Source organism: Spermophilus citellus (genome assembly GCF_964194105.1).
Source record: "Spermophilus citellus genome assembly, chromosome: 2".
Lineage (NCBI taxonomy): Eukaryota > Metazoa > Chordata > Mammalia > Rodentia > Sciuridae > Spermophilus > Spermophilus citellus.
Genome location: NC_138183.1, coordinates 254,057,797 through 254,083,163, shown reverse-complemented (window position 1 = coordinate 254,083,163; position 25,367 = coordinate 254,057,797). Strand labels below are relative to the sequence as shown.

At 51.5% G+C, this 25,367-nt stretch overlaps 1 protein-coding gene across 12 annotated transcripts in view; it reads right to left on the bottom strand.

Annotated features, from left to right (window-relative positions):
• The window catches only part of PPFIA1 (PTPRF interacting protein alpha 1), a 90,076-nt gene that overhangs the window by 39,440 nt on the left and 25,269 nt on the right, over window positions 1-25,367 (bottom strand). For 7 of the 12 annotated variants that reach the window (XM_081260479.1, XM_081260484.1, XM_081260480.1 and 4 more), the window contains exons 3-15: window positions 14,432-14,533; window positions 13,942-14,106; window positions 13,468-13,542; window positions 13,050-13,151; window positions 12,395-12,616; window positions 11,088-11,234; window positions 9,521-9,655; window positions 8,305-8,379; window positions 7,890-7,973; window positions 6,374-6,505; window positions 5,148-5,210; window positions 3,784-3,863; window positions 900-1,035 (exon numbers count right to left, since the gene is read on the bottom strand). In XM_081260479.1, coding sequence (XP_081116605.1) covers window positions 900-1,035; window positions 3,784-3,863; window positions 5,148-5,210; window positions 6,374-6,505; window positions 7,890-7,973; window positions 8,305-8,379; window positions 9,521-9,655; window positions 11,088-11,234; window positions 12,395-12,616; window positions 13,050-13,151; window positions 13,468-13,542; window positions 13,942-14,106; window positions 14,432-14,533 — 1,518 coding nt within the window. Of the gene's footprint in view, window positions 1-899; window positions 1,036-3,783; window positions 3,864-5,147; window positions 5,211-6,373; window positions 6,506-7,889; window positions 7,974-8,304; window positions 8,380-9,520; window positions 9,656-11,087; window positions 11,235-12,394; window positions 12,617-13,049; window positions 13,152-13,467; window positions 13,543-13,941; window positions 14,107-14,431; window positions 14,534-20,117; window positions 20,170-25,367 lie in introns of all 12 variants that reach the window. The other 5 variants (XM_081260486.1, XM_081260488.1, XM_081260489.1 and 2 more) reach the window with 3 other exon arrangements.

The window sequence follows — 25,367 nt, the reverse complement described above, 5'->3', positions numbered from 1 at the left end:
AATGCTCACTGAGCCGCTGGGCTCTGCACTGACCCGCACACAGCACGGCAAGGCCAGCACCGCCACACCTCTCTTTTTCCTGCATGTCCCCACTGGGCTATGCCCTGTCACGGACACTGTGCCTGTTTTGTGCACACAGCAGCCCTGTGTTGAGGGGTCCATGGAAGTGGTGCTCAACTACCAGCAGTTCACAGATGCAGGCTGTACGACAGACCACAGGATGAAGGTGTGGGCCCCCAGCTTGGTGCACTGGACAGTGGAGGAGCCTCTGGGAGGTGGGCTGGGTGGGAGGAACTCAGGAACTGGGGGCTGCCCTCCAGGAGACTGAGGGAACCTGGCCCTTCCTTTTCAGTTCCTGAGGTGAGTGGCTTTGCTCCAACACGCTCCTACTGTGATGTGCCCCTCACCCAAAGCCACAGGGCCAAGGACCAAGGACTAAAAGTCCCAAGACCATGAGCCAAGGTACCCCTTTTCTCTGGTGAGTCCATCACCCCAGGAAGCACACTACCAGAAACACAAGTGCACCCTTTAACTCTCAATCACCCTTCCACAGGCAAGCATCAGCACTGTGCTTGCGAGTAGACTGTTTTTTTTCCTTTAAAAAAAAAAAGGGGGGGGGGCGAGGGCTGGGGCTGGGGCTCAGTGGCAGAGCGCTAGCTTAGCATGCGTGAGGACCTGGGTTCAATCCTCAGCACCACGTATAAATACATAAAAAATAAAGATATACCAACAACTAAAAAATATTTAAAAAGAAAGAAAAAGGGCACAAGGGACTTAAAAGTAGACTCTTAGCCAGAAAGGAAAGTGGGGCAGGAAAAGGCAGAGAGAGACCTATGGAGAGCTCCGGTTCAGGACAAGCAGGCGCCCCTGCGAGCAGAGGCACGCCCACCAGGTCTTGCCTTGGAAGGTTCGTCCCGCAGCGCTGCCAGCCGGCCTTTCTGGGGGCGCCGTAACACTGCACTGGTGCTGTAGGCATCTGTGTGCCCATCTGCCACAGGGAACCTGAAGTCTGGGACACTGCCCAGGTGGGGGCGGCTGAAACAGGAAACAAAGGAGGGTGTTAGAGGAGGGACCTAGCAAGCACCTCTCGACAAGCAGACCCGCCCCTGTCAGAACGCAGGCGGACTGAGGCAGGCACCTCCTTGGTGTGCCCTCAGAGCTGCATGCTGCCTGCTCCCAGCCAGCATTTCCACTCCAGTCTTTCAGGCCTCGTGTGAAAAATGTCAATCACCACAGGAAAACCCACACAGAGGCCACTGGCATGGAGGAAGACAGGCCTCCAACCACTGTCTGCAGAGAGAACCCCTCTCCAGCACAAGGCCGCGGGGCTGCATTTCCACCATACTTTCCCACGGCTGGCAAGAGGTGCACCTGGATACCACTCTGGCCTTGTAGTGCTCTGTGGCTTCCCCAATCATGCCAAGATCCATGGTGTGACAGCTGTCAGACACAAGCATTCCTGGGAGGCCCTGGCTGCACATCTGTGTGGCCTAGCCTGCTGTGTGTCTGTTTCCAGACCTGTATGCAGGTCCGGTGACAAAACCAACACTCTGGGCTGCAGAGTCCTCAGGAAGGAGCAGGCTGGGTCACTGGGTGAAGCAGCTAAGAGACCCGCTGTGCCCACTGGCCAAGGCCTGAGGAGGAGGAGGGAGCATCAGGGGTCAACCACACAGAGCCCACCACCGCCTTCACTGCAGCAGCCCGGAGCCTACATCCTCGGAACCTCTGGATTCTTGTCAAACAAAGGCATTGTGCCTTCATTTCAGAAATCCTTCAGAGGCAAAGATCTGCTCACAGGAAGTCATGCAGGCGAGCCTCAGGACCCTCTAGCAGCCCTGCAGACAGGGCCTGAAAGGCAGGCCAGCTCCTCTCAGGGCTCACAGCCTCTCCCTGCTTGACATCCTGGAAAGATGTCAAGCCCTGCAGCTGCTTCTCACCTGCTCCCTTGCTCCTGACCATCGGCCTGCTCCTTCTTCAAAGGCCTTCTGCAGGCAATCTGCCGGTGGTTCTAGGGGGCACGCAGATCCTGGGGAGCCACCGAGCCTCCTAATCACGATGCCCTTCTCCTGGCTCACCTTCCCCTCCACACAGCCCACAGCAGGCACTTCCCAGGCCCCTGGGGAAGCCCTAGGGCCTGGCACTCCCGGGGCAGGCACTCTCAGCTCACTCCCCCACCCCTCCTCCTGGCCCAACCATCCCCACTGTGACTGCTCCTCTCTAAGCTGACAGGTGTGGACTCTGCAGGCCAGCCTCCGGGGACAGCGGGACCCTCTCTGCCTCGCCTCTTCAGTGTGAGGCGGTCTACCTTGCCTGGCCCCTTGGGCTCCCGAGCAAACATGTCCTCTCCCCATCTTCTTTCCCTTGTCAAACACAGGCACCCTTCTCCATCTTGAAACACTGCCTGCTCTACTGCCTGTCTACCTCTTTGCTTCCCTCTGTTGTTCCAGAAAGCGGCACACACACAGTGGCCTCCCGAGAGTCGTGCGGGCACCAGACACCGCTGACTGGCTCCAACCAGCAACAGCACCTCTCCGCGACTCCTGTCGTGAGCACAGCACGTCCCTCTGTGGGTAGGCGGCCCTCGTCCTGGACGCCCAGCCCCTGGTTTCCACACAGCGTGTTCTGGCTCTGTCTGATCGTGTCTTGTGGGCCAGGCCATGGTACACAATGCCCGATGTCTGCAAGTGCAGGAACGCCCACCAGGCTCCGCACTCTCCCTACGCCACCACTGTGCTGTCTCCTGCACCTGCCCAACACCAGTTGACCGCTTCAGAAACTTTAGCTGAGGTTTAACTTTCACTCAATGACCATTTTCCTCAAAGAAACAATGACCAAAAAAAAAGTACTCTTAATCAGACTGCCTCTGAATGACGAGAAAGAAAAAGACAAGAAGCTCTGTGTGCCGAGCACTTTACTGGGGTCATTCCCAAGACAGGTGACGCAGTCCTCTGCCGGCCAAAGCAAAGTCCTATCTCAAGTGCTTTTAAAATGACCGTATCTCACAACTTCAGTGCCTCAAAACAAGTAGAGCTCCAGCTGGCACAGTGGCGCACACTTATAATCCCAGTGGCTCAGGAGGCTGAGGCAGGAGGATCACAAATTTGAAGCCAGCCTCAGCAACTTAGTGAGGCCCTAAGCAACTTAGCAAGACCCTCTCTCAAAAAATAAAAGTGGTTGGGGCTGGGGTTGTGGCTCAGTGGTAGAGCACTTGACTAGCATGTGTGAGGCACGTGGGCCCACCAACATCTAAAAACATTTTTTTTTAAAATAATAAATCAAATAAAAGTGGCTGGGAATGTAGTACAACGGTAGAGTGACACTGGGTTCAATTCCCAGTACCAAAATAAATAAATAAATAAATAGAAATGCTCCGGCAAACCCGCGAAGGTCAAAGAACCCAAGCTCTGGCTGGATCAGCTCCTCCCTCGGCTGCATCTCCCTGTGCGAATGGCTTCTGCTCCGGGGAAAGCACTGCTTCGCCTCTCACCCTGGGCTCCGTCCTCCGGTCCCCACACCATCAGTGCCGCCCTCCCTGAGGCACCTAAGTTAATATGCCCAAAGACAAGCCAGGCATTCCCCACCTGCCAAACTGCCCCCTGTGTGTCCAGGTTTGCTAGGGCCCTGTCTCCTGGCTCAAGCCCCACCTCTGGAGACACAGTCCCTCTGCACTCTTGCTGCTACTAAGCCACCAATGTCCTGCAGTGAGGCTGGCGCTACACCCAGCTCGGCTACCCACAGGCCAGGACAGGCTAGAACACACTTGCAGGTCTGTCGATACCATACCCATGATGAAGTGAAGCACCTCTCAGTCTCATCTGGTCTAGTTCAGCCCTCAAGGCCTCGATGTTCAAGACGAGCTGGTCCTATAAAACAGTCAGGGACTCACATTGCAAGGATGTCTTTCAGGTTTTCAGACTACTTGCAACAAATGTGCTCAGATATCAAACATAACCCTAACGGGCTAAATTACTAGTTACAACTGCCTAACATTTTCCTTCGGGGAAAATTTTCTCCATGAGCTCCATAGTAAATGTGAATACGGAGATGGTCTGTGAGGTAAACCCTAACGAAGAGAAAGTGACGCTCAGTGACTACAAAGTCACACAGGGGATAAACAGCAGACCATCAGAGGAGGGTTGAGGAGAGAGAGCAGGACTCCCAGGAAGGAGCGGGGCATCCAGGACTCTGCCTGGCCACCCCTGCAGGCCTTCTCTCACTTCCAGTTCTACACTGCCACACAGTGGCCACTGACTGCAGGTGACCACGGAGCCCTCAAAACACAGCCCCAACTGACCTGCTGTGCCCGTGGGGTCCAGAACTCAAAGCGGAACATGAGACGAACCTAAGTAGCTCACTAATGTTTTCCATTAATAAACAAAATCGTGATATTCTCACACACTATTAAATAAATTACTCTTACATATTTATTTATACTTTTTCAAACGTGGATACTAAAAAGTTGAAAATCACATAAGTGGTTTACATTGTATTTCTGCTGGACAGCAGTGTGGTCAGCTGGTTTGTTTCAGTGCTGGGGATGGACCCAGGGCCTGGAGCACACTGGGCAATGTGCTACCACTAAATTGGCCCCCCAGCCCTAAGAGTACTTTTTATTTTTTAATTTTTTTAGTTGTAGACAGATTCAATACCTTTATTTTCTTAATGTGGTGCTGATGATCAAACCTAGTGCCTCACAGGTGTTAGGCAAGGGCTCTACCCTTAGCCACAACCCCAGCCCACACTGTATATTTTTATTTTCTTTTTGGTTCTAGAGGCTGAATTTACCCATAGGCACTAAACCACTGAGCTATGTTCCCAACTCATTTTATTTTATCTTTTCAGCCAGGGTCTCACTAAGTTGCAGAAGCTGGCCCCAAACTTACAACCCTCCTGCCTCAGCCTCCTGAGTTGCTGGGATTCTGTGCATGTGCTACCATACCCAGCAACAGCTCTGTTCCTGATGAAAGGTCTCTGCTATTATATTAGCCTCATACACTTGTATCTCAAATACAAAGGCACACATCTTGTGTTAGTAGCCTAGGAGAGCTGTAAGCTAAGCTTCTCTCAACTTGCACCACATATCTGTGATAACAGTAACTCAGTTCAGCTCTTAACAGGTTTCTCAATGAATCAGAGCATTTAAGTACCTTATCATGTTGTGTTTCTTCTAATTGCTTTTTTGCATTTTCAACTTCTCGCAGTAGAGAATTCTGAAAAAGACAGCATCCATCAGTTGAGACTTTAAAATGTCCCGGGTGACACACTACAGCTGCCTTTGTCTAAAAGACAAAGCAGCACAGGGAAGGAAGGAACTGCTGGGTGTGCCAGGGAGCAGTGCCCAGGCCCAGGGCTGGATGCTGACTCCAAGGTGACGGCACCTGATAATCCTTCTCGCCATGTAAATACCCTCCTTTACTGACCCAGTAGGCCAGTAGGCTCCTAGCCAGGTTCATGGGCAAGTTCACTTTAATCAGATAAACTAGTTTACACCAACTACGAGGCTGTGCAATTTACTGATCAATTGAAACCTGAACTTAAGTTTCAAACGTAAAATTAGAATCAAAGCTAAAAACATTCCTCTACCTTAAAGTGAGCCATTCTGTGTGGCATCTAATGATGCGTTTTGTAACTAGTTTTGTGTAAAATAAACGTGTCCCCTAATGAGGAGTAATTACCACTGATCTTTTCAAATTGCATGACCCAGCTGAGTGCCAGTCTAGGGACACTTCCCAGCTGCACTTCCAGGGACGCACATGTCCACTAGCACACCCAATCCCAGCTCAGCTGGAGACACAGGGAACAGCTCCTGGGAGATGTGAGCCCCAGAGGCAGGGCTGAGACCTCCTTCCAAGCAGGTGAGGAGACGGAAGGCGGGGCCTGGAATGGGAGTGTCTGGTTTTAGTTGATTCCATCTCTCCTACCACGCCATGCGTTGTGTGTATGAACAAGACCAGATCAACTTCCACAGAAGAGCAGAGGAGAGAGGTGGGGCTCAGTGAGATGGCAGTGCAGGCCTGTCGCCCAATACAAGCCAATCAGAAAAAAACTGCACCGTTCACCTGTGAGCTGTCTGCGGCTGCTTCTGTGCTGATTACTAACTAGTGTGAAGTTATTTTATTAAATTATTCATGATTACTAAAATTAGCCTAAAATGCTCACCATCTGGCCCTTTATAGAAACTGCTCAACTACCCCTGTCCTGGAGCCAGAGTGACAGACAACTTGCCACTCATGCTTGAGTAAGGCTGTGTGCAGCCCGGAGACTGCCGTGCCCTCCCCCCACAGCAGAACCCCCAGCCCCACTGCCTTCTCCTGGAGAGGAGGGTAATGGCTGCTCTGGAAGGGAGGCCCTGCAGGGCCTGCCCAGCACCCACCTTGTCCTCCAGCGCAGCCATCCTCTCCTTCAGATGGAGCTGCAGCCTCTCGTTGGATTCTGAAAGGAGCTTGTCAACAGTGTCTGAGAGACGTTTGTTATGTTCTTCATTCATTTTTTCTCTCTGTCTCGCCTAAAATAGGACCAACAAAGACTTGAGACTTTGAGCAGATGTAGGAGCATTACTTTAAAAGTACCAAGGACCACAGCAAGCCATTCACTTGCTATCACGCTCCAGCTGCTCCTTCCGGCTGCCAATCCTGTGGACTTCCATGTGCCGATCAGAACAACTCATGAATATGGAAAACTCAGGGACAAATCTTAAACATACAGCCCTCACAATGTACCTCACATAGAGCAACAGTCCTTATCTAAAGGAGGACACATCACACAGGATACAGAATACCTGAGATTCCTTGTTGGTAGATGCTTGTTTCCTGTCAGCATCTAACTTTTGGCGGGTGGGTGGGGTGGGTTGGATTAAACCCAGGGATGCTTTACCAATGAGATACCTCCTCAACCCTTTTTATCTTGAGACTGGGCCTCGATAGATTGCTGATCTGGCCTTAAACCTGAGACCCTAAGCCCCCAAGTCATTGGGATCACAGGTGTCGACCACGGCATCTAACAACATCTGAGTATTTTTAAAGCAAAACAACTTAATGTTTATTTTTAACTGGTAGAAATATTCCGATCCCAAGGTCTATCCTTCACAACTTCATGAACTGGTTTTGACAGTAATGATGTATGTCCTCTAATACATAATGTCATTCTGCCCATGGGATCAAAGTGTGCATTTGAGTGGCGGGAGAGGGCTGCCTAGGATGCAATCTTTAGGCAGGCATCAAAACCACCTCCTGGAAGCTCTTCCAATGCTCTAAAGTGCACGGCCACGAACACAGAATTTTGGGAAAATAAAACCTAACTGCCTTAAATTAATGTCAGAAAGTTGGCTGAGGTGAGGTGCATCGGCTCGACACTCAGATGTCCGTACCTCCTCCACTCACTTACACAGGTAGAATCCAGCCTGAACTCGGGCCGCCTGCGTCCTGACCTTGCCCTACATGCACCCCCCGCCACCCGCCCAGTTCCAGGAAAACTCAGGACTCAGAGATACACCTCTGCGGCACTGTGTCCTAACGCTCTCACCACAGGCCATCTCGGTGTTCCTCTTGCCCTGAAACGTCCACCCCGGCATCTACCATTGTGTGATAACCCGGGATTTGGGACAGAGGTCAGGCTTCTGACCTGAACTGGGGACTTCAGTGTCACACCCTGAGCAGGTGTGCCTCACCTTGGATGGGGACCTGGCTCTACACTTCAAGGCACCCCCAGCTAGCACACAGCTTTGAGGGACTCCCATGAAGCCCACATGTGCCTGGAGCAGCTCCCTGTGGGCGAGAGAAGCAGAGTCTGCCTCCGCAGACCTGCCTGTGGGCACAGGCTCCTGCTGCCAGCCAGGCTGCACACATCAGCAGGCAGCCTCTGCGCCCTTCGCGGCTCTAGCGTGTACGCACCCGCTGCAGCTCCTGATTCTTCTCCTCCAGCTGCGCCTCCATCTGCCGCAGCCTTTCTTCGATGTTACCGTGTCTCTCTTCAGCCTGTCAGAGACGCCGTGAGTGTCGCACACGCACCTCTGTGGGTGGCATGCTGTGTCCCACTGCAGCAACAGCAGCAAGCGTGGCATGCTCGGTGGGGCGGCCTCACGTGAGGCACACCCTGTGCACACTGTCCCCGCGGCTGCGAGGGCTAACCGTGAGACAACCGGCCCTGAGCATTGTCTCTGAAGCCCGCGGTGCTGACGACGGCTCAGTGCCCCCCACCACGTGCCTGACCTCAGCGACCCGTGACTTCCCCATCCTCAGACTGCTGGTCAGTCAGCACGTAAAGCAGAAAGCAGCAAGCACGGGAAGGAGCAAGGCACACGTCTACCTTCCTAAGCTTGGAAGTAAGTTCCAACACTTTAGCTTCCTTAGCAGCAGAGCTCCCAGAAGACAAAGGGTCAGACTACAAAGCCGACAAGGACAGGAAAGAAAGCAGGAAGAGAAGAAACCGAGAATTTAAAAGGGGATCTCCAAGGGAGCAGGTGGTCACAGTGGGCCAACACTCTTGCTTCATGGGACAGGCTTGCAAGTCTGGCTGCCACCCGCCTGCCTCAAGATTGCCTCAGCCACAGGACACTGCACCTCTGTCCAAGGACCCCTCTCCCCACCTCTCCCCAGTAGGAGACTTCCTCCTAGCCAAGGCGAGCAGGATCCCTGCCAGGGGACAAGGCTGGCTGGTGCCTCCTGCCCTGCAGCACTAAGTACTTCCTACCCCCAGGAAGGCCGGGGGTCTGGCAGGGAGGCCTCCCAGGGCCTGTGTAGATGCCTGAGTTGAGCACCTACTACATCACTCTGGAGCAGCCTCTTCACTGCCTGCTTCTCCCAGGGACCTGAGGACCAAGGGCAGGGAGTGATCCTGCATGTGCCTCGCCAAGAGCTGGTCAACAGAGGAATGGCTGCTACTCAAAAAACTTTTTTTTTTTTTTTTTTTTTTGGTACTGGGGATTGAACCCAGGGGCATTTAACCACTAAGTATATTTAAAACCTTTTTATTTTTCCATTTGAGACAGGGTCTTGCTAAGTTGCTGAGGCTAGCTTCAATCTTGTGATCCTCCTGCCTCAGCTTCCTGAGTTGCTGGGATTACAGGCACCACATCCAGCAAAAAGTCATTTTTAAAGACAGGCATGGTGGCCCGTGGCTACAGCTCCAGGTACTGGGGAGGTCAAGGCACGAGGATCACTTGAGCTAGGAATTCAGGGCTAGCCTGCACAACAAAATGAGACCCCACCTCAAAAACAAAAAAAAACTATACTTTTATTCCAAAAGAATAAAATTAAAAGTTTGACAAGTCTGTCTTTAAAGAGAATGGCATTTTCCTTTTTCTGAGAAAAAACTATCCTCTTTTATGAAAACCTCTAGCCTATGTGGTATGTACCTGAAGGAACTGGAGGGAGGTTCAGGAGATGACAAAGAAGGACAGGTTTGACATTTAAAAAGCATCCCGTCCAGGCAAGGCACTGAGAGCAAATCTGAGCTACACATGGGTCCAGTTGCACTGACTGACAGCTACAGTCCTGCCGTGGGACCAGAGTCACCCGCACACCTTGGAGAGTGCCGCCACCCTCTGGGCCAGCTCCGCTTCCACCTCCGGAAGCGTCTCAGCCTTCCTGAGGGTCTGCTGCAGCTTCTGCTCCGCCAGCTCCAGGCGCTCCTGCAATTGCCGGTTTTTATCCTCTGTCTGTGGAAGAGAGCCCAGCGTCAGAAGGTGGGAATCGTCTAGTGCTTTCTGTCACCACTTGGCAGACTGGGCTATTGAGGGAACGCCGGCTGCTCAGGTGGCCTGCTCAGGCCAGGCTTCTCTGGTCCTGCTTATCAGGTTTGACCTCCAAGCCCCAAACTCCCCTTGACAACCTATTTGCTATTTTCTTTTCTTTAAGGAGAGAGAGAGAGAATTTTAATATTTATTTTTTAGTTTTCGGCGGACACAACATCTTTGTCTGTATGTGGTGCTGAGAATCGAACCTGGGCCACACGCATGCCAGGCAAGTGCGCTACCGCTTGAGCCACATCCCCAGCCCCATGCTATTTTCTTAAGAAAGTGAATTTTTAAGAACAAATGAAGGTCCCTGACCTTAAGGAAAACAAGTTTTCTCTAAGAGCCCCCTCATTCTCAGTGACAAATCAAGGTGGGAGGGGTTAGTACCAACCTCGCCAAAAGCAACCAGCCCACACCTGGAGGCCATGCCTCCTGCCACAAGCCGCCTGTGTGTGGCCCAGGGCTCTTGTGAGCCAGATGAGCTGCTCAGCAGAGTTTCTAAAGGCACATTTCTTCTTCTTTTTTAAAAAACCTTCTTGGGGCTGGGGTTGTGGTTCAGCGGTAGAGCGCTCACCTAGCATGTGGGGGGCCCTGGGTTCGATCCTCAGCACCACATAAAAAATAGAATAAATGGAACAAAGGTTAAAAAAAAAAAAAAAAAAAAAAAAAAAAAAAAAAAAACTTCTTAACTCTAAAAACTTGAACATAGAAGAAATTTTTTAAAACACCTAAAAGTTTTTAGCTGCTAAGCAGCTAACATCTGTCCACATCTCCTTCGTATGGACATACATACATGCTCTAAACCCTCAAAATATATCACACTAGCATAGCCTGGTAAAAGTTATTCTTAATATCCCTTTTAATAACAGCCTAATATTTTATTTTTGGTTAAACAATGCTCCTTATTAAATACCGGATACTTTATTTTCAAGAAGACTGATGCAGGGTTTTCTGGTTAGCTCTCAGTTCCCTGGGACTACAGAGAAACAGGAGTAAATAAGGTTTTCAAACTACAGGAGACACTGATTCTACACACTTCACTTTTAAGTTTGCCAGCAACCCCTGTTATCAACTGGTAGCCAGAGACTTGGAGTTGTCCAACACTCTGCTCTTTCCTACGAGATGAGCTCGCAAGCACCAGGTCAGCTTGTCATGGGAACAGCAGAATCAAGCGCTCCATGAAGTGGTGTAGCCTCAGTTCCTCGTAGGCTGCAATAACCTCCCTCTTGATCGCAATATTGTAAGATCATGAAAAGTGATATTTGGACTTTATATTTTCAACATGAAAATTAGGAAAAATATCTTTATCTTCATTAATAATTAAAGCCAGACGAAGGCCTGTGAAACCCATTACCTGCCGATGCAGAGAGTCTTTGTTTGCGATTTCATTTTCAAGCTTATCATTGAGGTCATGCACAGATGTGGCTTCACGCTGTGCAGCGAGGTAGCGTTTCTCGAGGGTCGTGATTCTCTCCTCCATGTCCTCCTTCTGGGCCATGGCCTACAGAGACATTTCAGAGGGAGGAAGGCAGATGAGGAAAGCGTCTGCGTCAAGCCACACACAGCCTTCCTTCTCCATCTTTTACTAGATGGATAAAACCTCAGGTAACTACAAAATCCAACCGTGTTGTCAAATGCAAACAGAGATCACAGGTTAATTTAACTGGATGCAACCACCCAGAGTGTGTAGCAAAATGAATCCTACACACTGCCCAACGCCGAGACCAGGACCACAATTTTATTCACACAATACCGCCAACAAACTCACCGTTTTTAGGTCCTTCCCTGTTTACTAAGACACTAATGATGACAAAGTCTTAATATTTAAAAGATAGGTCTTGCCAGACACAGTGGCACAAGCCTACAATCCCAGCAATTTGGGAGGCTGAAGTAGGAGTCAGTATGGCACTTAGCGAGACCCCATTTCAAAATAAAAATGAAAAGAACAGAGGACAGCAGTAGAGAGCACCTGGGTTCAACTCCCAATACCCAGGACTAACCAAAAATTAAGAAATAAAAAAAATCTAAAATGAATTTTACTCTTTCTGCCACATAATTTTCTACTGTAGCCAAAATATAATAGGATCTAATATGAGCAAATATTTTCCTTTGTTCTCAACCCTTCCATGAAGTCGCTCACTGATCCCTGTTCTTACATCCACACTGAAGGGTCAAGATGGTCAGATGGTCGTGTGCAGGCACAAAGAGCATGTTAGGAAATGACAAAAGGTGGCATGGCAGAGTGTCCAGCCCTCATTTGATCTATAAGTGTCCCTGGTTTCTCACAGGTGCACAGACACAGACGTTTGTCAGAAATTAGTGTAGCTGCATGTGCTTTCACACGATGATCCCAACATGACCCAAGTGGGACCACTGTTTGGCCTCCGGCCTCCTGAGACGGAGGGAACGTGGGGAGAGGAGGGAGTGGCTGCAGCCCTCCCCGGCCAGTTGCAGACAACCAGCAGCGCCTGCGCACACCGGCTAAGCAGTGGCTAAAGGAAGTGGGTCGGGTGAGGGACGCCAGGCACACAGTGCTGTTTTCCATCCCTGCTGCTCTACACCAGCCCCGAGGCTGGAAGGGACTGGGAGAAGCAGAGAGAAACCAAGTGTCCCACACGCCCCAAAGGTGCCGGAAGCACTGCCATTTCTAGCACCACTCACTTCACGGACATCTCGTTGCAGTTTCGTGTTCATCTCCTCAGACTTGATGAGATCTTTTCTAGCTGTGTCCAGATCCTCCTCCAGCTCCGCCACATGGCTGGAGAGGGTGGCCAGGCGCTCCTTCATCTGGCTCTGCTCCCGTGATTGCTTGTCTATGACTTCCTGGAGCTCGATGACTTTAGCCAGGTCTTCCTCGTGGCTGGAGGAGCCGTCAGAAGATCTCTACAGGAAGACCCACGCCCTTAAGTAGCCTTGCTTGGTGTGCTGTGAAATAAAATGCTTCCAGGAAACAGGGACCATCGAAACTGATTTACGAGCCAGGCGCAGGCCTGTAGCCCCAGCTACTCAGAAGGCCGAAGTGGGAGGGTCACAAGTGCAAGGCCAGTCTGGGCAACTCAGTGAGACCCTGCCTCAAATAAAATGAAAACTAACAATGGCTAAGGGTGCAGCTCAGTGGAAGAGAAATCCCAGTTCAGTCCCAGGCATTGCTCAGCAAAAAAAAAAAAAAGAGAGAGAGAGAGAGAGAGAGAAGGGGGGGGGGGCGTGCACTGTGCTGGCAGCACAGCCTCCCGCTGCTCAAGCTGTGGTGGCACTTTGGCAACAGCCTCCCAGAAGCCCCGCATGCGGTGGCCACAGCAGGGAACGCAGGACTTGCCTTTCCATTGGTGCTGGGCGTGCTCTCCTGCTCGTGGCTTGCGTCAGGCACTCCCCCCGCCGCCACTTTCTTCTGATTATTCTGCTCCTTTAGAATCATCAGCTGAAACCAGAAAGATACAAGAACATGATGACTCTAAGAAAAGTGACAACAGCAAAAGGCCCTTTGGAAAAGCATGACCCTCAGCCGGTCCCCATGGCACGCAGGGCAGCCTCAGGATCAGAATCTGCATCTGCTGGACCAACGAGGACTGGAGATCCTACAACTGCACCAAGTCTCATGGCCTGGTCCTCACACGACCCCAGCCGCTGGTCCTCAATCAGAGAAGTGAATAAAACCCGACTCCCACTAGACAGGCCCCATGCTCCTCTTCAGACTGAAGGATGAGGCCAAGCACCACGGTGCTGGCACAGCTCACCTCCTTGTGTGTTGCTCCCAGCTCTTCTTCCAGGAGACTGCACCTCTCCAGTGCCACTCGCAGTCGCTCTCTCACCTGTAAACCAGAGCACGGGCTCCTGTGTGTGCCAATGCATTCACTTTGTTCTTAGGGTACAGTCACCCTAATGTTAGTGAGTACAACAGAGGACCTATAATGTCTTTCACTGCCATTACTATCAAGAAAACTTCCTTTTTAATGGCTTTAAATTTAAAAACAAAAAAATAGCTGGGAATGTAGCTCAGTGGGAGAGAAATCCCAGTAAAATTCTGCCTCTAAATAAACAGCTTATTTAATTCTTAACAGAAAATTAACACATAGAACTAATCACTGTTAAGACACTTAGGCCAGCGAGCTCTTAGAATTCAAGAAGCTATCTGCCATCTCTGTAGCATGAGAACAGAATGAATGCACTGGCACACACAGGATGAACCGTCAGTCCAGGGCTAATAGTACCTTCTCATCCAGAGCCTTGTGGTGTTCAAACAGTGACTTCAGCGCTTTGAGCACTTCCACCTCACTGGACACACCTGCGGGAGACTGTGCCTGTCTCTTCACCACTGTCATCCTGAGAGAGCGCTCGTGTCTGGAGACCAGGCATTCCAGATGTTCCAGCAACAGCTGAAGCAGAAGGCCAGAGAGACATGTGGGAGCTCACGTTTCACACGTGAGTCCCTTACAATGTCACGCTAAGCTAGTCAGAATCCCTTCCACTCTGTGGGAAGCAAGAAATTCCCCCCTCGGCTGTACCACAGCATCATTAGCTCCCACTGCAAGTTTCAAGCAACTCCAGTGCTGGGCCGACCGAGCACGCACTGCTCAGCATGAGAAGCGTGAAACGGGTTTAAAGGCAGCACAGATGGCCTTGCAGTTCTGGGACAGCAGCACCAGGAGGTCCCCACACGGTGGCCAGAGGCAGACAGCAGTCAGGTGCCCACTGACTCACCCTGGTGTTGTTCCGCTCCGCCTTCAGTTCAGCGATCTCTTCCTCCCTCTCCAGGAGCTGCTCCCTGCAGACATTGAGCTCCTTCGTGAGTGCCGCAAACTCCTGCAAAGCAGCAAAGGGAAGGCAAAGAGAGGGTGACCGCGCACATGAGCGAACAGCGAGCCCTCCTGGGGGACTTCCATCACCTCCTCGGTCCACACGGTCCACACAGTCCACACGTATGGGGTGTGGAGGAGTGAGCCCTGGGGTCCTCCAGAGACCAGGGGTGCCCTCATGGATCAGAGCCCAGGCCAGACCATCGGCGGGGGCACAGTGCTGATGGAAGCCCACGCCTCCACACCCACAGAGGTCACACGTGTCCTAAACTGGGGGGGGGGGGACCTGGGATGAAGCAGACGACATTTTCAAATGACTTGTAGCAACATGACCTACACTGTGGGGGAGGGGAAAACAGGCCTACATGCTGGCCGCCTCCTGCCTAGGCAGGTTCGCCCCTGGGAAGATCACAGGACCCTGGAGACTCCCCTGGGGAGTCAACTGTAAAAATGTCAACTGCTCAAAGTCAACTGTAAAAATGACTTTTAGGCAGGAGGATCGCGAGTTCAAAGCCAGCCTCAGCAACTTAGCAAGGCCCCAAGCAACTCAGTGAGACCCTATCTCTTTAAAAAAAAAAAAAAAAATTATTTTTTAGTTGTAGCTGGACACAAGACCATTATTTCACTTATTTATTTTTATATGGTGCTGAGAATCGAACCCAGGGTCTAGCACGGGCGAGGCGAGCGCTCTACCGCTGAGCCACAACCCCAGCCCCAAGACCTTATCTCTTAATAAAAATATAAAATAGGGCTGAAGATGTGGCTTGGGGTCAAGTGCCCCTGAGCATCTGCCCAGCACTGATCTGGGCTAGCTCTGCACTGTCACACTGGGCACTCCATGGATGCTGCAGACAAGCTGAGCCCAAAGAGTGGGACTCACACTCTCCTGCCAGTCATCACATGGGGCAAAACAGGTGAAACTCAGTCAAGTCACTTGTAGTGTCTCTGGGATGAGCCCAACACTCAGTGCCTCCGCTGCTCACAGTGGGAAGAGCCTGAGGGGGTGGTCCTGGAAGTCAGTAAGCAGGCGGTGCTCCAGGGCACTCCCTGGACCCTCCCACTCCAGCTCATCCTCCCACAGGAACCCGCCACCCCTGGGAGTCTGCTTCTACCTGCTGACAACAGATGCCTGTTGGAGCCACAGTGAGAGCTAAAACCCTCTTCCTGAGGGACACAGACATGCAGCACTGCCACCGTCAACATGGGAAAGAGGAAGATTTACATGTTATGCCTCGAATACTACTTCAGGAGGAGCAGAACGGGAGCTTCCCCCTCCCAGCTCAGAGATAAGGCTCCTCCAGATTCTGGCAGCCAACACTGCTGGTCCCGCTTCCTCTGTGCCTTAAAGCCTAGCACAGACCTGGCCAGGCAGCAAGACTCTTCAGAGGCCCACGCATGGGAAGATTCACCATCACTCCATGTGCCCACAAAGTGCGCCCCTCCGTGGGATCTCCCCTGTAGATGCCAATGCTGTCCTGTGGGAAGCCCTCTGACAGGAGCTCCTCCAGCTCACCATCAGGAGCCCACCACCAAGAAGGGCACACGAAAAATAGATTCTTTTGGAGGCAAGTGAAAGAAAACTGGCCTGTGACTAGCTTAAGCCAAAAGGCAATTATTATTATTACTCACATGACTCACGTCCAAGGCAGAGCTAGAGCTGGCTCTGGGCCTGCCTGAATTCAAGACCTTGAATGTTTATTTTATCACTATGTCCCCTGGTGCTGCAGTCTGGGTCAATTCTGTGAAGTTACCGCTCACTCAGGAATCCTGCCTTTGACTGTGTCCAGACCAGAGTCTGTCATCCCGGCTACCGTCCTTTTCATTTCCTAGAATTCAACTTGGTTTTCTGCCATTTCTTCCTTTTCTGTTTCTGCTGGACGCCTTCCTGTCTGTTCAGGTATATAACGTCTATCTTCAATGATCACGTGCAGACTGACTTTGGCAGTTTTTGCCAGACTCTCCACCCACTTCAGATGGAGCAACTGCACCTCTCTAAGGAGGTAACCCTGTGGAGCACCTCACATGATCCGCCCTTGAGCTCCATGCAGTGTGGCTGCAGGATCGCCCTGATGAGGCCTCATCTGCTAGCACCCCTCATCTGCCTGGATGTCTGAGCCACTTTCAACTACTATGAAACATGAAAAAATAACTTACCAGCGAGTGGGTGGCCAAGAAACAAGACATGCGCTTCTCACAGTTCTGGAGGCTGAAGTCTGAGGCCCTAGCACTGGCAGATCAAGTGTCTGGCGAAGGCCTGACTGCCAACTTCTCACGTGGGGTCTCTTCCACAAGGCACTAACCCCTCAGGATGACTCCACCCTCAGGCCTCATCACTCCAAAAGCCCCACCTGCCAACATTATTGCCTGGGGTGAGGGTTTCAAAGTGACCTTCAGGGACACAGCATAGTGTTCTGTGGTTGCTGTCCTCCACAACTTCCCAGGCCTTAGTCCAAACTAAATGTTCTATGGTGACATGTTTCTGTCACAGAACCATGGGACAGTGTGGCTGTCCACTCTCCCTAGAAATCCCAAGGGTGTCTACGGTGCCAAGTGACCTTCCCTGAGGAAACCTCATCTAAACCCAACTTCAAAAAGCAAGCCTCCGGGGTCTGGGGATACAGGCCAGTTGGAAGAGTGCTTGCCTCGCATGCACAAGGCACTGGGTTCAGTCCCCAGCAACACACACGCGCGCGCACGAGAGCGCCCCCATTAAGCTCCAATCCCACAGAGCCTTCAACCCTGCCATCCTGACCGAGGGTCCAAGGTGCCTGCCAGCACTGCCTGTGGGGCCTTGTGGAGTCACCACCTCCTGCTGCCCACGCAGGTTTCTAGCTGCTTCTAGTACTAGAGGGTCTTCATCTTACCTGGGGCCTGGCTGGCATATGGCCAGTTTGCCTCTCTAAATCTTGCCTGGTCACTACTGTGTACAGTCCAGGTTTGTCAGTCACAGAGTGAGTTCCACCTCCTTCTTGGCAGGAAGCCACAATTCACTCAAGGAGGCGTCACACCTAGCCTACACCAGCCACTGGGCTGCCCACTCCTGAGGGCACTCTACAGGACAGGCAATAGACTGGCAAGTACCTGTGGGGAGGGCACGCAGAGGGAGAGGTGCCAGGTCCCTGAGCCGAGTCTGGACCAGCCACCTGGCCAGTGAGAACCTCCCTCAGGAAAGCAGGAAGAGCCCTGCTGCTGGGCCATGGGCAGGGTGTGGGGACAGTGGGAGGGCTTGCTGGTGAGGCCCTGGACACAGGCAGGAGGCTGAGCCTTGGGGGCACCAGGAGCTGCCTGCTCTATACACTGAGGGCCTTGAACTGGAGTGGGCCAGACTACCAAGGCCTAGGCCAGAGCTCTCATGCAGGAGCAGCCTGCAGCTGGGCGGGAGGTGAGAAAGGGCGTGCACACAGCTGCAGGTCCCATGGAAGGAGGGGGTCTGACCTGAGCTCTGCAACAGGACAGCCACTAGGAGAGAGTTCTCAAAACAAGCACACCCCCTGACACCTGCCAGACGCATGGAGCAGCAGAGCCACAAGAAGCTGCGATCCCCACACTGGGTTCCTGTAGTGAGGTGCTACGCTAAGGGAGGCCAGCATGAACGTCATTCCACGCCAATCACCCAGGCACCAGATGTGGACAACATTTAGGGCCAAGGCCTGGACAGGCTAACATAAAAAGCCATTATAACCTCACTGGGCTTGTCCCAGGAGATGATCACCGTCACGCACAGCACTGGCACGTCAAGCCATCTGAAGTCTCACCGACAACAAGGTGCTGAAGTGGAGGACAACAGTGCCCACGACTCAACAACAGCAGCAGCTCAGCTCAGGGAGGCAAAATGCTGGCCAGACTGAGTGCAAGAGAGAACAGGTAGAAGCGAGGACAGATGCGGGCAGAAGGTCCCCCCACGAACCTTGGTAGTAGAGGACAAAAGGGGGGTGTCAGGAGATGTGGGGTCAAAAAAGACCCTTGGGAAGATGAGGCAGATGTCTGCATGTGGATGAGAATCCAGGGGCGAGAGGAAAGGACAGAGTGGTGGCTCTAAGAAGGTCCAGGCAGTGGCATCTAGTGGCCTGGAGGAGACGACATGCTTTTCTGGGAGCACAGCCTCTACAGAGAGCAAGGGAAGAAGGCAGGGAACAAGCGCAGATCTGATGCGTGGGGAGCTTACAGGGGCTGCCTGAGAGAACAGAGGGCCGCAGGCGCGGGCCTGGGCCTGGGCGGGGGGAGTGGAGGAAGAGGAGGCCTGAGACTGCCTGGGGAGGGCAGGAGGCCTGGGGAAAGACAGGACTGCCGGCCTGGGCACTGGGGCAGGAGGCAGCACAGAGGGCGCCGGGGCTGTGATGGCACGACAGGCACTGGGACTGGGGTGGGCAAGAAGAACGGGAGGCACGGCCACAAGGTAGCAGGGTCCCAGGAGCAAGGTCACAGAAGGGCTGAGCATCAGCTCTGTTCTAAAGTCTACTGTGAACAAACACCATTGTCTTCAAACACAACACCCAGTCCAGGCACAGCAGGAGGACCTAGAAGCTGGGACAGCACTTGGGTGTGGGTGGTATACTGGCTACAGGCATGGGCTCCCGCTTTCCCCACAGCACCCCCTCTGCTCCTCAGGGTCTCTCATCCCCAGATGAGAGCCCCTTTCCTCAAGTGTCCTGAAGACTTTCCTGAGGACCCCACCACCATCGCGCACGCCCAGCAAACTGTCTCCATTCACCTACTGGATTCAACAGTGGGGACTGCTCCAGGGAAACACATCACAGCACTGACAGTCATTTCCCTCAAAGGAAAACCTCTCTCTTTGCTCAAAAGAATTCAGTAGCTAAAAATGCATCAAAGCCATTTTAACTTAGGAGTCGAGATAAACACTGAACAGGAGATTCCAAAGTTTAGGGTTCCAAAAATGTTCCTCTACACATTTGCTTAAATTATTACTGCAGGAAAAATGGGTATGCACTCAACTATGTGCAACCAACAACCCCCTTTATTACTGTACAGGAATCTAACTTAAAAATGTCAACTAAAACAATGCTGTACGCCAAGCAGACCACTAGTCTAAGGTGATGCTGTATTCACTGATATTTTCTGGAATTAAAACTTCAAGTATTTTCTTAAATTGAACAGACATAATAATCACTAGGATTCTTCATTTAAAAATCTAAATCTGGGGCTGGGGATGTGGCTCAAGCGGTAGCGCGCTCGCCTGGCATGCGTGCGGCCCGGGTTCGATCCTCAGCACCACATACCAACAAAGATGTTGTGTCCGCCGAGAACTAAAAAATAAATATTAAAAATTCTCTCTCTCTCTCTCTCTCTCTCTTTAAAAAATAAAAATCTAAATCTGAGAAGTCCAAATTTGTATTTCCATTTGAATTCATCTGGGGTCAAGAGAAAATAACATTAACCACAAAAACTGGTCCAAGAACCTGGTTTATGTAATGCTTGAAAATGTTGGTATTTATCTGTTATGGGTTTTTCTGACCTGAAGGTTCAGGTCTGGATAATGGACACAGATTATATTAACCCCACATGATTGATCAAATCCACAATCAGGGCGATTTTTTAGTTAAGTCTCATGGATGACATGTGACATTTACCTCCAAAGGTGAAAACCTTCCCTCCTGTACTTCCGGTGGCTTCCAGGTGCTCCTATGGGAAGAGGTAGCAGCGACTCATCACCCCCTTCCTCTGTGGACCCTGGCTCCTCCCGTTCTCTCCCATGATCACAACATAGGACATTTCTAATCTATTCCTCATCAGCAGTAACTCCATTTCAGTTTCAACTGCTTTTAATCACTCAATCGCTCAAACAGGAAGAAAACATCACTGCCTGGAATATTATTCAGCCACAAAAAAAGAAAACTCTGGCATGCTATCATTCTACTGAGTGAATGGACACTCACTCCATACAACCAACACTTTCACACACATGGAGTAAAAGCCCTGCACACCCCAGTGTTGCACACAGCCCCTTTTGGTTAAAAGCAAATGCACACTTGTATTTTTGCGACATTCATACATGAAACACAGACATGCAGGCCAAGCTGCTAACACTGCTACACTGCAGCTGGGGAAGGGGCTGGGAGATCATTTATAACCCTTTATTATTTAATTTCTAAACATGTGAAAACAGTAACTACATATCCTCCTTTCTAAAACTTCAGGAACTGACCACATGGACACATAACTTGCTCACAAATACCCCCAATTCTCAGCCCTGAGGCCTCAGATCTTTCCCTTGCTTCCTTGCCCACTTCTGTAGTCTGACTGCAGCCTTGGCTGCAGGACCTATGACTGACAACCACCTCACTCCCTTCTGTTACACCGAAAGGGCAGTTTCTGGCCTCCCCGAACTGGCCTGAGAGGGAACAGCAGCTGTGGTTTCCTGCTCCTGCCCTAATGGAACACAGGAGCCTTTGGGCTTCTCCAGGGTGTTACTCACCCCACAGCTCAGGTCTCGTTTGTTGTTGTTGTGGTTTTTTTTTTTTTTAAACCGGGATTGAACTCTCAAGGGCACTGGACCACTGAGCCACATCCCCAGCACTATTCGGTATTTTATTTAGAGACAGGATCTCACTGAGTTACTTAGTGTCTCGCCATTGCTGAGACTAGTTTTGAACTCATGATCCTCCTTCCTCAGCCTCCCAAGCTGCTGGGATTACAGGCATGGACACCATGCCCAGCTACAGTTCTTATAGGGGCCCCAAACACTCCCCCTACCTGAGCTCATTGCTCACTCCGACCCTGGCGCCAACTCCTAAGGCCTCACCACGGATTGTCCGACCCCACTGTATGGGTCGGGTGCCCAAGGGGCACACTGCCTCCTCCTTCTCCCAGCAACGACAGCTAGGGACTGCTGATCCTACCCCATGAGTGGGGACCACGTGCTTCCCATGGCCCTGCCCTTCCTCCGCCAGCCCCCATAGCTCCTCAGCCTACCACAGAGCTGCCTACTCACCCGGCCTCCATCCTGCTTCCTGATGATCTGTCCTCTACACCATTTGAAACAAACCATATTCTGTGACTTCCTGCTCAGAATCCTTTAGGAACTTCCCACTGCCCTCACGGTCAAGCCCGAGGCCCCTGACACCAATGAGAAGAGCACACACCTGTGGAGCACCTGCACAGACCAGCTCACCAAATGCACCCCCAAAAGGGTCAGAGGGGACACACAGAGCCCCCAGTGCACGTCAGAGCAGCACTCAAGCAGGCACCCCTGGATGCTGGCCCCGCCTCTCTCTCAGCACATCTGTCAAGGACACCCAGTTTCTGTTCCTCTGCTGCCCTTGCATATACGGTCACTCCTACTGACGTGCACTCACGAATCTCCAGCTCCCCAGTCTGCAGCCTCCCTGCTAGGCACTCACACAGCCCCCGTCCCCAGCAGCAGTCTAGCCTTCACTGGCTGCAGGGAGCTGCCTTCCCCGCTAGATGGGGGCTCCTGATGGCAGAAGCCCAGGTCTACAGGAAAGTGCCTGACAAGGGTGTACCCAGCCAATGTGTGCCGAGAGAGAGACAGCAATGGCAGCAAGGAACGTGCGCTCCCAAGGAAGAACACTGTCTAGGAGGCAAGCAAAGCCTCAACCTGGGCACTCAGGTTCACAGGCGGCAGGGCATGGCCATGCCCAGCGACGGGCTGCACCAAGTGGGTGCAGATGCAAGCCCCAGCCTCACCCTCCTCAACCAAACTTTCTGGAAATGCGTACTTTCTCAAAGCTCCCCAGGTAAGTCACCATCCTTGCACGTCTGGAAACAAATGACTTCTATGACCTCAGTACCTCACTCTGCCTATTGTCAAAGGAAGAAGTCACAGACGTGGAACTGAAAGGTGGTGTGCTGGAAGGCCATGACAGCAGGAGTCCCACCAGCTCTCCCAGAGCCCGGTGGCTCACTGGCTGGGACATGCTGGTGATTTCTGCCACTCTGCTAGGATGAAGTCACTTTAACCTTCAAGTGTTAATTCCACTCTTCACAGCAGCATTTTGTTTAAACAAATGCATTCCAACACACAACCCATGTACCCATCCCTCGTAGTCTAGAGGCCACTCTCTGGACTTCCAACCGACCCTCACCCTGACCCATCTTGGCTAAGCAAGTCTTCCCAGAATGGCCTGGCTTCCTGGGTGCTCCTGCTCCCAAGGGTGAAGGAACCCAGCGCCTCTGAGCGCCTGTGCACCAGACTCTCCTGCACCTGTGGGAGGATGGCCACCCACACTCGGCCCCAGGCCTGGGCTACCTTCTAGAACTGGTTCAGTCTTGGCTACATGCTGAGGAGTCCACCGAGGCCAAAAGCAGCTTGAATTTACTGTCAAAAACTGAATTTTCATTTGGAGCAGGAAAAACTTTTTAAGAGCCCTGGGTGTTTTCAAAGGGTGAGCTGAGGGGCTTCTGGCCCAACAACCAAAGAGGGCAGGGTTCCCACTCCCACAGCCCTGCTCTGGGCCTGCCCAAAAGCTTCTTCCGCCTGATGTGCCCGCTAAAGTGGCACTACCAGTGGGCGCTAAAGTGGCACACCCATGCACAGCTTAGAGACACCAGCTTGTGGCCCCGCATTGCAGCCTGCTGGACATCTCCGTGTTTCACTCTTGGGGGAGCTGCGTTACTTCGCAGGAAGTGCAACACGAATGTGAATATTTAATGCCAGTACTTGAAGTCTGCATCATTCACATTCCTCAAATTTATAATAGCCATACTGTTTCTATTATTTAAAATGTTCATAAAGACAAAGCATCACCGTCTTAACTATTTCAAAGTGTAAGGCTCAGGGGTCTCTAGAACATCCTAAGGTGCTACCAACACCTCTGTCCACCTCAGAAGGCTCACCACCAAGGCCATGTCCGCTGCCTCTGCTTCCACCCCAACTGCCCTGACCTTCCAGAAAAGGACTGGACAGGAGGTGACGCCTTCTGTACCCAGCTTTAGGTGCTCAGAAAGTGCAGCCCCGTGCAGTTCCCCCCTGGTTCCTGGTCCTCTCAAGGCTGTTCTTTTAGGCAAGACTGCAATTTCTTCATCGGAGTTAAGTTTTGCTTCGCTTACTTCCATTTTTCTGCTAAAGAGCAAACTCAACCATTTTTGGTTACCAGCATTTCAGTACTTAAAAATGACTGTGCATGTATGTTTCAAAATAACCTGAAATATTAGCATAAATGTATATTTCAGGGAAAAGCCACAAGAAAAATAATCTATAACTAATTTTTAAAACGGTCTAGAGGACAGGGAGATCAAACCAACGAACTAAAATCAAGGGCGGAATTCCTTGGGTCATCAAGGGACTCCTTCTCTAGGTAACCCCCTTAGGGAATCCAAGGCTTGAAATCAGGGGCACTTAACCACTGAGCCACATCCCCAGGCTTTTTAATTTTTTTATTTTGAGACAAGGTTGCTTAGGCCCCCACTAACTTGCTAGGCTGGCTTCAAACCCACGATCCTCCTGCCTCAGCCTCCTGAGCCATTGGGATTACAGCCTCCTGCCATCTTCTAAGCACATTTTACACACTGAAAAACATGTTTTTAAAAGAATATTAGCTGAAAAGGGTTCTAAATGAATTTAAAACACTAGGCAATGGGGCTGGGTTGTGGCTCAGTGGTAGAGCGCTCGCCTAGCACGTGCAAGGCCCTGGGCTCAATCCTCAGCACCATGTAAATAAAATAAAGATATTGTGTCCAACTACAACTAAAAAATAGATATTAAAAAAAAAAATACTAGGCAATGAGATGAAACACAACATGAAGTAGAGTAACACCCAGTTTATGTTTAGATCAGCTTCCCAACTTCCCAGTAAAGCTGGTTTGTGCTGTTGGCATTGCTCATGTTTACAAAGGTGTGAGACACTTTCGTTTTTTAACATTTCGTTCCATTGGTCTATGCATGTGCCGAGAAGTCACTGAATCACAAAGGAGCCATCTTTAAAACATGAGATGAGAAACTGCTGGTGGGAGCTCGACGGTCTGAAGCCATCATCAGGGACCAGGCAAGTGAGACTTCTACGGGCATGCTTGGTCTCCAGTGACTGCCAAGAAACCAACAGCAGCAGAAGGAGAAAGGAGTTTGGGACCGAGTTTGTTTGTTGTTGTTGTTTTTAAAGACTAACTTTTACAACTTGTGATTCCAGCCGTGCTCAGCACACACAGCGGGTAGCTAAAGTTCTGGGTAGGCTCTCATTCACCAGAGGCAGGTAAGAAGGCCTGCTCCTGTGCAGCTGCACAGCACACCACCCAGGGCTAAGGCCGCCATTTAACTTTTCACATGCTGTGACTGGCGCTGACACTCCTACTGCCAAGCTTCCACGCTCACACAGGACACAGTTATGGACAGCCCCGTACGGGGGTCACTGTGAACATGCGAGGTGTGTCTGCAGGAGAAGCCAGACTCTGGGTGAAAGGGCATTCATAACTTGAATACATGCTGAATTACTCCCAGGGCCCGGCGCCCTGAAAACACTGCTTTCCTTGTGACCTGACCGTCCTGGGGATGCCACTAAGCTCTGTAGTCCACCCCCCTTTTGGGATCTGTCTTCCATTCCCTGCTGTCTGACACACAGGGGTCTCCAAGATCTCTGTGTGTTACACTGATTGTGAGCCTGGACACCAGGTGGCAGGAGTTCAGGGCAGAGCATGCTTTCTGTGAGGCTGTCACTCCCCTGACCCTGTCACAGCCAAGGGAATTAGCTGTACTGACTTCACTGGAAATGAGGATGCATTTCCTCCAGTGGACGGTCCACAGCACACATGGTCACAGACTTCTCGTTGACCACATCCCGGCCTGCTGGCACTTAAACCCACTCCTGTCCACAGGGCGGCCACCTCGCTTTGTTCCCATGGTTCTCTCTGATGGCTCTGACCACCAC